Below are 16,091 nucleotides of genomic sequence, written 5' to 3' on the forward strand. Positions count from 1 at the left end.
AATTGGATTTAAATGAGAAAAAGTTGCACAAAATTATTAGCCTTATTCTCTCTTCTCTAGTGGCAAGACTGGTGATAGCCTAGGATGCTGGGGATGACCATGCTATCTTCCATGACTTACCAAATTCTATGCACTCCATAGTTCCTACAAGAGCCTCCTTCATGGCCATTGGAACAAACTGTATCATGTAATGGATGATGAACTACATTTGGAATTAGGAAGACCTGGGTTCAGATTTTGCTCCACATACTTACTGTTATGACCTAAGACAAGTCACTTAATCTCTCATATTCCTTTTCTTCATCTGAAAAAGGAGAAAAGTGAACTCTGTGGAACCTAAGGTCCTTTCCAATTCTAAATCTATGATCCTATCACTCTAATATTCAAATATCTGGCTATGGATCCATTTAATTCTGCTTTGACTAATGTTTTCTAATGCAAGGGCTATAACATTGATTTTCTCCTTAGCACTTATTTGCTCCTGAAGGTTATTGCTCATACATATTATTGTCTGATGAGCACAAAGTGACTTAATGTTACAAGTTTATTTATATTTCCTGCTGGTTTTTAATAGAAATGTGTTGATTATATTAAAGTGGGTAAATAAATATTTAATTGCCCTTAGTGTATATCCTCTGGTATAACAAAATTCTCTCTCTCTTTCTCTCTCTCTTTTTTTTAATGATGGAACTCTCTCATTCCAGATGCCAAATAACTAGCAGGTATTTTCTTCCAACACAACGTGATGACCATGCCAATGAGAGATTTGCCTGTTCTTTTGCTAATCACTGAACTCGATGTTCTCCAGGACTCCAAGATGAAAATCTGGACAGATGAAATTAAAACAAACAAAAAAAGTCTGCTCAGGAATTTAAAAAGGACGGAATTTTAATTTAATTGAAATTATATAAAAAAAAGTAGTCAAAACAGGGTCAAGAGTCTCTGTGATAATGATTTTTTTTTTAATCTGCATGCAATTACATTCAAAGGAAAAGGTTAGTACTCGGTCTTAAACTCCTTAAGTTACTTGGATGATGCAGTATGAATTAAGGCAGATAATGCTTTATCTGTCCTTTATCACTCAAAATAATTTCTAACACTCTTAAGGCAAAGAGAATCCCAGTTTTAGAGTGATATTTTTCTCCTTTAAAAGTGTGCTTAGTGCACACTATTTATAATCTAACTAAACATTTTCTGCATATCTTAAGGACATACATTTGACTTTGTCACATCAGTTCAGGAGAGCAAGACTCTTGACTTGCTTTTCTACCTGGGTCAGTTTATATATTCCAGAATAGCTATGCTTATAGTAACCTCTATTTGCTTTGAGGACCTTTACATGTAGTGTTTAGGCTCAGTCTTTTTTTTTTTTCCTTATAGCCTACCTTTTTTATAAGTATTTCTCTTTCAAAGATCAATTTCAGCTCTATGGGCAAAGCAATAGAGAAATGTGTGTAGGAGGACCTGGGAACTATGGACCTGGGTTGGTGCCCAAGTACATTGTTGTTGTTTTTTTCCTGAGGCAATTGAGGTTAAGTGACTTGCCCAGGGTCACACAGCTAGAATGCTGTTAAGTGTCTGAAGCCAGATTTGAATTCAGGTCCTCCTGACTTCAGGACAGGTGCTCTATCCATTGCACCATCTAGCTGCTCCTCAAGTGCATTGTTAAGAGATCTAAACTTGACATTTGAACCTCCTGTGGACACAGTTAACATTACTAATTATATTAGGAGATTAGACAAAATTGCCATACAACTAATATGCAAAGTTCAAATTATTTTTATAGCTTGAATATGAAAAATGAAAGCATTTAAATAGTTGTACATATATATGCATGTATGTATCATTCATTCAATAATCATTCATTAATTGCCTTACTATGTGCCTTACTAGACAATGTTTGGCACAGAGAAAATGAGATTGTTCATTACATCTAGCAGAAAGGGAGTGAATAAGCATTATTTAATATCTGCTATGTTCCAGGCACTGTGCTATACACTTTACAAATATCTTATTTGATTCCTATAACAATCCTGAGATGCAGAAACAATTATTATTCTCATTTTACAGATGAAACAAACTGAGGTAGATAGAGGTTAAATGACTTGTCCAGGTTCATACAGCAATTAATAAATGTGTGAGACCAGATTTGAATTCAGATTTTCCTGACTCCAGGTCCAGAGTTCTATCCATTGCACCACCTAGCTGCCAAAGTAGATAAAAAGGATATATAAATAAATATGCACAAAAGGGATAGATGGGGACTAGACCTGTGATTTTATTGGGACAGAGAACTCCCAGAATGAGAGTGAATATTCTATTAATATGGGTTAACATATTCTCTATATAGTCTTAGAGAAGTGTCTAAAGCAGTGGTTCTCAAAAATATAGTCCAGAGAATCTTGTGACATCTCTGAAATCCTTTCAGAACATCTATAAACCCCAAATTTTTCTTTCTAATATGGTAAATGTCTATAGATATAACCCACATAAACAAAAAAACTCTTTGGACAGATCCTCAATAATTTCAATAGTATAAAGAAACTGAGGAAAAAAATGTTTGAGAACCATTGATCTAAACTGTCTGGCTCTTTCTGTCCCTGTCTCTTGTCTCTGTTTCTCTGTCTCTGTGTTATCTGAGTGTCTGTTACTCTTTGTGCATCTGTGTGTCTCTCTGTCTCTTCTCTCTCCTCTCTTCTCTTATCTTCTCTCTCTCCTCTCCATCTTCTCTCCCTCCCTCCCTTTTGGAGCTCTTCTAGCATCAGAGTAATGGCTATGATTTTATTAGCATATAGAACTCCCAGTATAGAAACCCCTTCTACCATTGCAGTTCCTAAATTAATTATTGTTGTTCAGTCATTTTAGTCATTTCAGTCAGTCAACTCTTTGTGACCCCATTTAGAATTTTCTTAACAAAGATAACTGCAGTGATTTGCCATTTCCTTCTTCTAAACATATAGTCTTGGATAACTGTTTAGAGGCACTGAGAGAGAAAAGTTATTTGCCCAGAGTTACAGTGCTAGTGTTTGTCAGAAGTAGGACTTGAACCCAGCTTCCCCTGGACTGAAGTTGGTTTGATACACTGAGTTCCTTTTAGTATATACATTCCTTAAGCTTGTTCCACTTGTGACATATTTTCTTATTATTGTTAAATATTTCCTATTATTTCTAATAGTATCTATAGGATGAGAGGATGAGGGAGTATTTTAGCTAGTTGTCCCCCTTCCTTGTTCCTCCCCCCCAAAAAAGAACAAACATTTTGGCCTCAAGAATCAGAAACGTAAAGGTAAAGAAATATTTTACAGCAACCCTTTTTCAAAAGAAGTCATTGTTGACAAAGTCTAGGGGAATCGGTGGTTGATTTGTGTTTCGGTTTAAATATGTGCCAAAATCATGAAGATATGGGAGCTAAATATGAACTACAGTCTTTAAAGAATTGCTTAGATTGTTGGTGAAGTTGTGAACGGATCCAGCTATTCTGGAGAGCAATTTGGAACTATGCTCAAAAAGTTATCAAACAATGATCCAGCAGTGTTACTACTGGGCTTATATCCCAAAGAGATCTTAAGAAAGGAAAGGGATCCGCATGTGCCAAAATGTTTGTGGCAGTCCTTTTTGTAGTGGTCAGAAACTGGAAAATGAATGGATGCCCATCAATTGGAGAATGGCTGAGTAAATTATGTTATATGAATGCTATGAATATTATTGTTCTGTAAGAAATGACCAGCAGGATGAATACAGAGAGACTTGGAGAGACTTAGATGAACTGAAGCTAAGTGAAGTAAGAAGAACCAGGAGATCATTATACATCTCAACAACAATACTGTATGAGGATGTATTCTGATGAAAATGGATATCTTTGACAAAGAGAAGATCCCATTCAGTTCCAATTGATCAATGATGGATAGAATTGGCTACATCCAGAGAAGAAACACTGGGAAATGACGGTGGACTACTTGCATTTTTGTTTTTCTTCTCAGGTTATTTTTACCTTTTGAATCCAATTTTTCTTGTGCACACACAATCTTGTCTTGTGTGTGTGTATGGATCTGCACCCATATATTGTATCTAAGATATACTTTAACATGTTTAACATGTATGAGACTGCCTGCCTTCTAGGGGAGGGGGTGGAGGGAAGAAAGGGAAAAGTTGGAACAGAAATGAGTGCAAGGGACAATGTTTTAAAAATTACCCATGCATATGTTCTCAATAAAAAGCTATAATAAAAAAAATAAAGAATTGCTTAGGGCATTGAGAGATTGCCACTTGTTTATGGGCAAGTCACTTACCATAGTAGTTTAGGGGTGGGGACTTACATAAACCTAGTATATGTGAAAGGGGGGTAAAGGAGTGGGAGGGATAGGGAAATGGGGGACAGGACTTGAATCCAACACTTCCTGTCTTCAAGGCCAGCTTTGTATTATATAAAAGTCCAAATCTAGAACAAATCTAGAATTTTAAAGATTATCTAAACCAATCCCTTCACTTCAGAGATGAAGAAATCAAGGCCCCAGAACTTGAATGTTTTAACCAAGCCCAGGAATGCAGTAAATGGCAAAACTGAGTTTCAAATTTTAGCTTGGATTCAGTCCTCCAAGCTCAGCACAAGTTCACAGCATCACACTCTACTATATCTAAGAAACCCCAGAACACCTCTTTCCAATGATGTTTCATTATTCTTAAAATGCTATCACTACCATCATTTTTCTTATTCTTAGGGTTGTCTAGCATGATGTAGTCATGTGATTTGTGAATTAAGAATTCCTATTATGACAAGATGGTGACAGCTGTACTTACAGCCCCCACCCTTCATTCAGAGGGAGCAGGGATGTTGGGAAGGGGCAAAGAAAGGAGGCAGAGAGAAGGGCCATCAAATAGTGGACTCAGATAAGTCATTAAATGAAAACAAATGGAAGAGCTATTGTTCTAAACCAGGGTGGTACATAAAGATAAAATTAAATAACATGGAAAACACTTTACAAATCTAATGGGCTATATAAAAAAAAAAGTTAGTTGCTTTTGTTCTTGTTAAAATAGCCCTTATTCCCCTTGAATTGAAAGATATAGACTTCTCTTTCTATTTTGTCTTCACTTCCCCTTGACTTTTGTCTTTTGAGAACAGACATTCCACAAAAGTAAATTGTTTCCAAAGAAAAATGCTCCTTAGTTTTAGAACATAACACTTTTAGATGGAGTAACCTTAAGTCGGTTACTTGTAATATCTATTTAAGTAAACATTCCAAAATTCTATTTTAAACAGAAACTTATAGAGGGGATTCGGAAACATCAATATTGTTGTCAATGTCATTATCTCTAATTAATCAAACAGATCTTTAAAACAGGAGGGGTTCTAAAGAGGGAAAAGGGAAGAAGGGACATTATTGTTTTGTTTTTGTTTATTCTCAAAGTGGCAGAGAAGCAGCAGCAATTTACTAATTCAGGACAATTTCTTATCCTGGCCAAGCCCTTCGAATGGGGATATATAACCAGAGAGTTTAAGGAAAGGGCCAGATGGAAGTGACTGTTGGGAGCTTCCCTGAAACCGAAAAGCAAAGTTGTGGGGCTTTATGGCCCCGTGCTGGTGTGGGGAATACCTGTTCTGCTCCGCTCCTGGCTGCTCCCACTGCTTGGGAGGGGCTGTGCACATCACCTAGCACTCAGTCGCTTTCCCATCTGTCTTCTAACCCACCCCAGACTCATCTCTCCTCCTCCAGCCCAGCACCTCCTCATCGCCCCTCCTCCGGTTCCTCTGCCTGCCTTCTAGTCTCCCCTTCCCCGCCCCCGCCCCCCATCCCCTCCTCTTTTTCTCACTATAGGCAGCCGCGGCTGCCTGGGCTGAGAGTCATTTGAGCTCCCACCGCAGACATGGCGACGTTGACAGTGGTCCAGCCGCTCACACTGGACAGAGGTAAGCGGGGCTCACTCGCTCTGGCAATCGCTGCTTCTCCTCCTCTCCTTCTCCTCTGTCCTCTCTCTCTTCTCACCCCCTGCCAACTCCCAGCCGGGCAGAGCCGGAGGCGCTCAGCAGGCAGGGCTGCCTAGCTGGGGATTTTCGGATGGAGAGGCGGGGAACGATTGCGCAGGGAGGGAGAGCGATACTTTTCTTCTTGCCTTACATCTATCCTGCCTGAGCGGCCACAGCCCCGCTGCCCCCGTGCGCTCCGAGCGCTCGGCGTAGCTCGGCCCTGGGAGCCCGGAACCCGTGGCTGGTCGGCTTCACCTGGGCTGGGCTCCCGTCTTCCATTTACCTTCCCGGTGCCCCCGCAGTCGCCCCCGCCCCTTCCCCCGCATCTGGCTTTGTTCCCACCGCGGCAATGGGACAGCTAGAAGCTAAGGGGGGAGTGAAGGGAAGAGCCTTTTGGTGGGGGAGGGAAGCGAGGAGAAAGCGAGAGCTAGAGAGCAGGAAGGAGGAGGCTAGCTGTCCGCCAGCTTCTCCCCCCACCCCCCTTTCCATTTTCTTCTTGGTTTGGGGGCTGCAAAGAAGGGCACTCAAAGAATAGAGGGTGAGCGTCCAAAGGACAGGGAAGTTTGCCCGGACGACCGCCTGCCGGGGAAGTGTCTGTCCATCCCTGACCGCTGGGTGGGCACGCTCTGGAGGTCGCTCCTGCCGGATGCGCCCTGCGGCTTGACTGCCCTGTCACTGAGCTGCTCCCCTCCAGTTAAAGAGAGATCAAAGAGGCCGGGATCCGGGACCGGGGGTGGGGGTCAGCCAGATGCCTAGGAGATTAGCTTCCCTGGTCCCTTTGAGCTCTGAAAAGGCTACCAGGAACGTGCGTCTTGGGCCGGCTGCCAGAGCTTCCAATGGAGCGAGCTGTTTATTACTCCCCAGCTGACTGAGCATCCCCCATCCCCTAGACTCCTTGCCTGGGCGTGTAAAAGCTCAGGGAATATCTGCAAACTGGTTTAAAATTAAACTTTAGACCCTTTGAACCTATTCCTCCCGACCTATCTCTCTCTCCATCCCCAACCCCCTGTATGGGAATAGAAGGTAACCAACGTTTGCTTCTCAGACAGGACAAAGGTAAAAGTACCTATGTGGTCCATGCAATGCAATAATTTATGTTTCTTATGGCAGCAGATGGGAATAAGTGTAACTTGCTTTTATTTGATCAGTTTCCTTTTTCTGGCTCATCGGGCCGACTTTCCCCGAGCTCTCCAGCTGGCTCCTAGCTCACACTCTGCAATGGGAGGGCATTCCCTTCTTCCCACTTGCAGCTGGTGAATTTAGGACCCTGAGAAACCACTTGGGAATGGTGTGCTCGGAGGGAAATTATTTGGTCCGATGTGCCTCTAAAAATATTCTTTCTAGAGGATTAAACTGGACTGTAGGGCAAGGCACAGAGCACCCTGCTATGAGCACAATGAAAAAAACGCAACTAACTCAGCTTGAGATTTTTAATTTAGAGAATTTGTAAGTTACTTTATCAGAACTTATTGGGGCTAGAATAGATGTTGTATGGTACCCATGGCAACCTTGTAGTAGGAGTGTAAAATTCAAATAAATAAATAGATTCCACAATGGGAAGACATGTTGGTCTGCAACATCATAAATTAATAAGTATACTTAGCTCAGAAATGTATTGTTCAGTTCATGGTTTACCTTCAGTATTATCATCTGCCCAAAGCAGAGTCAGTCCATTGCCTTTAAGAGCTAACCAGATGGCAAGCCATTAGTAATCATGAATTTCCCAAGTATTATTGTTTTAATATTGCACCCCTCATAGCCTCTCATTTCTGAGCCAATCTCTCAACACTTTAAATACACCAAACAAAACACAACTTCTTAAAATCACAGGCTGTAAAGGACTTGCATTGCACTATGGGTGGCTAGTTAGCTGAGTTATTTAGAAAGCCCAAGGTTTTAGCTAATGTCATTCCACTCCATGGCCATAGTTATATGATACCTAGCATTTATATTAAGCATTTAAGTTTGCAAAGTGTGTCTACATATAGGATCTTTTTTTTTTCCTTTTCAAAATGCATTTGGTGGCAGAGGTGAAGGAGGAACATGCTGGATTTGAACTAAGAGGGCTTGTGTTCAATTTCTGACTTTTCAAGCTGGTGACTTAAACAATCAAAATTTCCAACTCTTAAATCTATATTCCCATGACCCTGTGTGATTATTGTGTGATAATTATCCCCATTTTACAACTGAGGAAATTGATACTAAAATGTTAGCTAGCATTTAATAGTGATTTAGGGTTTGCAATGCTCTTTACTTATATTATCTCATTTGATCCTTATAACACTCATATTAATTAATTCTATTATTTTTCCCCTTTTACCCTTGAGGGATCAGGGACTGAGAGAGAAGTTGTAACTTCTCAGGGTCACACAGCAAGTATCTGAAGCATATTTTGAATGCAGGTCTTATATGATTCTATGTCCAATCTCTCTTCCCCATATCCTGTTGCCTCCCAACCTTTTCAAATGACTTGCAAAAATGCAGGCAATAAATTAGTCCTGAACTAGCTAATAGTATATAACTGGCTTTGCACTGGTAAGTGCTGGAAGCTGCCATCAGTGCAATTCCTTAAATGACTGAGAAAGCTCTTCAGGATACTGAGCAAGCTTTGTGTGGTACTTTGATTACTGCAGCCTCTTGTGGAAGAATATGGACAGATGCAGAGGTGCTGTTAGAAGACCCGTCTCAGTGACTATCATTTAATTGGGTTGGCTTGGGATCCTGTAGGAAACACTGTTAATGAGAGAAGTCAGCCTTTTATGTTGTCACAGAAAGGGGAGTGTCCAAACTTTTTTTTTTGGTCTTGGCAATTCATTAAGCCTGTCCAGTAAACTTGATTATCCAGTGCACAGAAAGCATGGCTAGGAAAACAGAATATTTATATAATAGTTAACAGTTTCTACATACATAATGTTATTTTGAAGTTCACATTCTTCCTATTTGATAAGCAGGATGTGCTATATGACCTTGAGCAACTCCCCCACTATTCTTAATCTTATTTCCTTACCTGTAAAGGGAGGGAGCTGGGTTAGGTAATCCCGAGACCTCTTCCATTTTTAATTCTTGTATTCTTATTTTATAGAAAAAGAAATTGAGGCTCAATGAGAAAATGAAGTACTCAAGGTCACAGAGCTAGTTAAGAGGCACTGGCAGGAAAAAAGTCCAGATCTTTTGATCACTAGAAAAAATGTAAGAGATTACGGATTAATGATTTGTAAGGATGACTTTGCATATTAATGCATTTCTAAAAAAAATAATATTTTGTTTAGAAATTATTAAACTAGTGAAAGTGACAATATATCTTCAAGTTTTAAACTACTCATTAAAAAAAATCAGATTTTTACATAGGGGGAAACAAAGCGTTAAAATGCCCTTGCATTTTAGAAGCAACATAAACTTGTGATAAAAAAAATTGATTTGAGTGACAGGTTTTTAATTTTTTTTTTTTTTTTAGCGTTGGGGCTTTAGAAATAGGGACTCAGCTCCTATTGGTTTTAAACTATTGGTTTAACAAACAAACAAGGAAGGAAGTTGGGGGTGATAGGGAGAAAAGTCCAGTTGGGTCATCCTGGCTTTCTAATCCAGGTTGCTCTCCTACATGCTGAAGTATGTGGTTTACAGAATCTTTGCAAACCAAATAAATTGGAAAGTCCACTTTCCTATGCCCACATACTCACATTAACACTTTGAATGACTCTGAATGCTTCTTCATAACCACATATTTTAAGAAAGAGAGAGCCCCTAGAGGAGCCAGAAAAGAACCCGGTAGCATCCTTCAAAGCTGAATTCAAAAGCAACCTACTTGAAAAGCCTTTCCCTCTCCCTCTGTTTGCCTCCTACCCTCAAAATAATTATATTTCTATTTTGTTTTCCCCAAAATTATGCTTTTATTTGTACTTCCCCCCCATATTATGTTTCTATTTCACAAATAATTTTGTAGGGAGACAGAATTTTCTGCTGATTCAAACCCAGCACCAAAATAATCAGGTTTTGCTACTTACAGATGTAGATAAGAAATATAGGAATGTAGATTTAGGTGGACAAGAAACAATGGCCTTTCTATTTGTAGTGTGTGTGTGTGTGTGTGTGTGTGTGTGTGTGTGTATGCTTGTTTGTTTGGGGGTATTAGTTGTGTTTGTTCTTTGTTTTGTAACTGATCTTAGACCTGGGAGGAGATCAAAGCCTTCTTTTACAGATAACTAATTTAGAGATAAATACTTTTTTAATCCCAAGATGCTCTCAGAAGTAGCATGCAAATAAATTTGAAACAGAACAAAAGATAAGGTAAGGGAATTAGGTATTATTCACTATTTATTTTGCTCACATTCCTGTCTTCATTATGTGTGAGTAGAGACTACCATGAATTAGTATGATTGCAGAGGTATGATCTGTACCTTGGCTATTTCTGAGAACATATATGCTCAACATTGAAGGACATTGACCACTTTGGGGATGGCTCTGGCAATGACTTCATTATCACCAGTAATCACTAGGGTGCACACTTGTTATCCAGGCATACTTTATGGAATGGCCACTGTGTCACATATGTTTGATACGTGTGTCATATATGTAGCAAAGCCTGATTGCTTTTGTGATGCTTTTTGGCTATGAAAAAACCTGAAGCTGCTTACAATTATATGTGTACCTATTGTCTCTTTGAACTGTAACCTGCTTGAGGGCAGACAGGCTTCTTTTTTGTTTTTGTACTCCCAGTGGTAGCATATTATTTGGCACACAGTAGGATCTTAATAAATGGTTGTTGATTGAATTAATTTATTCTGGTCTCAACCCCATAACCATGGCAGTATTCAAGAGAAGGGTTTGTGAAAATGAACCTAAAATAATGTAATAATAAATGAATAGATCACCAATCTTGCAATTAGAAATTATAGTGGAGAGGGTGAAGAGGAAAAAAGAGGAAAAGTAGTTCCTCAATCTCTTAAGTAGTTTTTGGCTTCTCTTTTAACTCTAGACTTAGCCTTAATGTGTTTCCAAGCTATTTTTCTAAATATTAACTGAAAATAGAAATAACTATGATGCTGTAAGAAATAGAAAACATTAATAAAAGTTTATTTAAAGAATGAGATAAAGATTTTAAAATTTAATTGAAGACCCCAATTTATGTGTCATTTGGCATAAATCTATATATTGATTTTTAAGAGATTCAGTCAATAAAACATAGCAATTTCTATTATAAGTAGAGTTCAATATTCTTTCAATACATGGCATTTTAAACCATGGGGTAAGAGAAGTAGATTCTGACTGAGAAACTGAAATGAGCCTCTTCTACCTTCTCCTTCTTTTACTCCATTCAAAATATTTTTCTCCCCAGGGGTTAGACTTCTCATACTTTTCTCTTTAAATCTGGGGGTGAACTGTGCCCTGGAATAGATGGGTCAAATCAAGGATTATCTCCTGAAATCTGGGACACCAGATAGTTTAATAGCACTGGATATGGGGCAAATTAACTACATATAAGGTCAGATTAGATTTAAGTCTTTTTGATCAGATATCAGGCACTTTTCATTTTAAGGGAAGAGAAGATAATCCAACAGAATCCTTTGAAGCATCTATTTTTATCATCATCTTTTTTAAACAAAACTTCAAGCATCCCACCTTATTTATTTATTTGTTGGGAGATTGGGTCTCTCTATCTTTCCTATGCTGGAATTGCAATGGCCAAGACTCAACTAATCTCCAAATATCCTTTCTTTAGCCTGGTATCTCTAAACTATTGGGAATTCACCATGCTGATGAAGAACTTAATGTGAATTTCTAATAGGCTTTGACCTTAGTGTTGCTGAGAACTCCTGAATCAATTAGTTAATCCACTAGTTCCATTCCATTAGTCCCATTCTCCATCCTGTATTACTCCTGCCTTTACCTTAAAACAAGGTATTTTGCCACCCTACCAGGCCCCTATCTTATTTTAAAGGCATATTTTAAATGAAATTTAGAAGAAAAAATGAGAATCTAGAAACAGAAATTAAGAATTATTTTTCTGGGACAGGCAAAAACAGCCTTTCTAAACATTTTAGTGCCATTTGCTTGGGACATGACAAGCTAACTTGGCCTGCTAAAAATCAGTTTTTTTTTTCCTATACATTAAACCTGTTTTGGAAGTTGTACCTGACCTATCAGTGAAACTGTTATACATACTATCAGGTTTCTGAAGCCATAATTATATTAATACATGAGCAGTATAGCAATTGATGGTTTGGATTTTTTTTTTTATCTTTTAAAAGAACAACAACCAAAAACACCCAACAACAAAACCTTTGTCCTTTTCAAAAATTCAAATATAAAAATGAAGAGCTGCTGTTTTATGGATTTCAAACTTCAAGAAAATCATTTTCTGTAAGAGCTAAAATTGAATGCAAATGAATTCCCATGGTACTGTAGACTTCTCATGAAATGGCACAACAGTAAAGATCTCTCCTCCTCCTTTCTCATTTTTTAAACCATACAGAATTTATTACTTCATGTATCTTTCAATCCAAGCCTTGGGCTGCCTGTAGCATTTCCAATCAGCAGTATTCACCAGTATTTATAAAATCCATATTAGACTGAAAATTGTTTTTGCTTCCATTCCAAAGAAGTTCTCTTACCTTGTTATTCCAAACATTTAATGTCTAGAGGAGGAAAATCAGATTCTTTTTTGTTTTAAACTCATTAGGCCCACAGGACCTAGGACTGGTGTGTGTGTGTGTGTGTGTGTGTGTGTGTGTGACGGGGGAGGGGGTGATAATGTTTAATGGAGGTCTGTCTTCCACCCTGCCTGCCTTCCCTCTGGCAGATGAGAAGCAGACCAGACAACTTTGAGTCCATCAACAATTTAAAGATTGTTTTCTCATTATATTCTATTTATGCTTCACTGAACATTTTCAAAAATTCTTTTCATAAACCATTTGCTTCTTTAAAAAGCCTTATTTGAATACTTTTAATTCACAGTAAAGCTACAGTTCATGGGATCATAGACTCAGAGCTGGAAAGGATTTTAGAGGTCATCAAATTCACCACCACTCCCCTTTTTACTGATGAGGAAGACCTCCGAGAGAGGTCAAGTGATTTTAAAAGAATTTTTTTAAGAATAGGTATCTCTTCTCCAAAAGCATTACCATTAATAGTGTTTTAAAATATTTCTGGCACCTTAGACCGAATTATACCATATTTGCCTTCTTTCATTGTTAAGCAATGATGTCTTGTAAAAACTATGAATGCTCCTCTCTAAGGATTTTTTTTTAAAATATGAATATCAAAGAGATTAGAACACTGATGAGTCAGTGAGACCTAAGTCTTGTGTTAGATACTTACTGATTGTGAGATCACTTAACCTTTGACTACCACAGTTTCTTCTTCTGTAAAAAACAGATAAAAATAGCACCTTCATCTGGAGCACCTAAAAAAAGCTTGTCATCACACTTCTAAAACTGTGTTCACTTTCCTTTACACTGAGACCCATCCAAAATGCTAACTGGCGGGCATGTAGCTACTGTTTTCACTTTCTGGTATAGGTATCTACAATGAATTCCAATGATTCCATTAAGGGTTCATCTAGGAGCAGGGGGAAGAGGACTTTGGAGAATAGTGTATAGTGGGAGGTTGCAGGAGCAAGAAGGATTTTCTAGTGGCAAAAGTTGCCATGGGAAAAGGTGAATTTCATTGCTAAAAATGTGGCTAAGAAGTTGACCCACTCAAATGAAATTATAGCCTCATAGATCATTTTCCCCATACCTAGAATGGGAATATTATTAACAATAATAACATCTTTCAGGATTATTGTGAGGATCAAATGAGAGAATAGTTCTAAACTACTTAGCCCTATCACAATGCCTGGTACAAATATAGATAAGTGTATGGGTTCGCATATACATGTATTTGCATGTATATACACAAATACATATGTATACACACATCTTTATATATATATATATGTTCATATATACACCCACACACATGTACATATAATGTGAAAAATATAATACATTACATTGTAAGTAATATGCATGATAGACTAGTTATGGTAATTATCTGATTTAATTATTAAAATTTTCTAATGTTCATTTATTATTATAGCTGGATGAAATCTCAGAGGCTATCTTGTCCCACATTCTAATTTTACAAATAAGTAAACCAGTGGTTCTCAAAGTTTGGTCCAGAGCATCCTGGGAATCTCTGAAATTCTTTCAGAGAGTCTACAAATTCATAATTAGTTTTTATTTTTAATGTGATCAATATCTATAACTATAAACCACATAAACAAAAACTCTTTGGACAGATCCTCAATCATTTTTAATAGGATAAAGATTTTGAGAACAAAAGTTTGAGGACCACTGAAGTAAACTGAGAATTAGTTAACTAAGATCGCATAGATGGTAAGCATCAGGTTTAGAATTTGAAGCCTGGTCCTCTGGGTCCAAAGCTCATACTCCCCTTTTTACTGTGCCATATGAAATCATCATAAATTAAGACAGACCCTGTGAAAATATAGTAGATAGTTCCATTTTCACTGGGCTTCCCACTAACTCAACATTGTCCCTTCAAAGCAGAGCACCCTACAAAATAGGAAAGACTAAGTATATGGCTAAGTGATGGGTGGTGGTGGGGTACAGATGCCCACCCTGTCAGCTTTGCTTTATTAATTGTGCAGTAAGAAGCAATATGGAACAATGTAAAGCGTGCTCATGTCAGAGAGCCCAGGAGACCTTAGTTTTAGTCCTGCCTCCTGAGTCTTCTGGTTTTGGGTAAAAGTGACTTCTAGTCACTGAATCTTAGCTTCACAGTTACAAAATCTCACAGTTGGAAGGAACCTCAATAATTCATACTTGAAAACTCTGCTCTCTAATAAATCTTATATCTCTGGATCTCTGATGATAAGAAACTGACTCATTCCAAGTTTAGATAATTTAAGTACTAGGTGTGGGGCAGTGAATCTCTGAGAGTTGGGCTGAAATCTTGCTCCTTATCTTACACTAATCCCAGGATCATTGAATCTCTATCTATGTTACCCCCCTCTTCCCCCACCAACTTTAAGTTAAGAGACAGACTTTAGATTTTCAATGATAGAGGGAATTTCATTACTGAGAACTTACCCTATATGGATGATTATAACTTATTCCTATTATTCCATAATTTTAAAGAGCACATACACTATGTTTTGGCAGAATGAGTTTCTTAAGTAGATGAAATCACAGATTTATTCTGCCTCATAAGAATATACAGATATAAACATATACACGTTTCTTCTCTTTTTAATATAGTAACACAATATATAATTCATTATACATGTATTCATATATATACCTATACCAACACATAAATATGTATATATGCTTATATGTGTATATAGTATACATACACATACTATTGGTAGAAGAAATATCTATTTTTCATCTATAATTTTTCTACCAATAGCATCCTCCTCTGCAACTTCTGACATTGTTTGGAGACACTGAGAAATTAAATGATTAATCCAGGTGTCATATTGCTAGTAAGTGTGAGAAGCTGGATTAGAACTGGTCATTTTCGCTATCGTAACTACCATTGTCTCCTTCTCCTCTTTTTCTTCTTTTTTTATTTTTCTTTATTTCTTCATCCTTTTATCAGTCTTCCTTTTCTCCCTCTTCTGCTTCTCCTCCTAGTCTTGTTCCTTCTCTTATTTCTCTCTATCACAGTGACAAGCCTTCATATATAGGTAGCTATTACATCTTCCTCTCCCTTTTCTTTTAGACAAGTTTTCAATTGAGGAGGGGGGAGAGAGAGAGAGACAGACAGACACAGAGAGACAGACAGACAGAGAAACAGAGGGGAGAGACAGACTGATAGAGACAGAAAGGGGAGAGAAAGATAGAGGAGGGGAGAGAGAGAGAGAGAAAGAGAGAGAGAAGAGAGAAGAGAGGGAAGGAGAAGGGAAGGGAGGGGAAGGGAGAGGAGAGAGAGATGGAGGGGGGAAGGAGGAGAGAGAAAGAAAGAGAGAGAGAGAGGAGAGTGGAAGGAAAAAGGACCCAGGCTCCTTAGGCATTAGGAGCTATAGACTCTCAGCTCTAGGCTCCTCAGAATTATGTTGTTGCTGTTGTTTTTAATTCATAACCAAAAATATGAAAAATAACAATTTGAGGTAGGTTAG

The 16,091-nt window shown here is 38.2% G+C and overlaps 1 protein-coding gene across 3 annotated transcripts in view; it reads left to right on the forward strand.

Annotated features, from left to right (window-relative positions):
• Window positions 1-4,820: 4,820 nt before the first annotated feature.
• LIN7A (lin-7 homolog A, crumbs cell polarity complex component) overlaps window positions 4,821-16,091 on the forward strand; it is a 195,395-nt gene continuing 184,124 nt past the window's right edge. The window contains exon 1 of one of the 3 annotated variants that reach the window (XM_031939636.1): window positions 4,821-5,908. In XM_031939636.1, the coding sequence (XP_031795496.1) occupies window positions 5,866-5,908 (43 nt within the window). In that variant the 5' untranslated portion in view covers window positions 4,821-5,865. The remainder of the gene's footprint in view (window positions 5,909-16,091) is intronic. The other 2 variants (XM_031939635.1, XM_031939638.1) reach the window with 2 other exon arrangements.

This window comes from Sarcophilus harrisii, chromosome 5 (assembly GCF_902635505.1).
Source record: "Sarcophilus harrisii chromosome 5, mSarHar1.11, whole genome shotgun sequence".
Classification (NCBI taxonomy): Eukaryota; Metazoa; Chordata; class Mammalia; order Dasyuromorphia; family Dasyuridae; genus Sarcophilus; species Sarcophilus harrisii.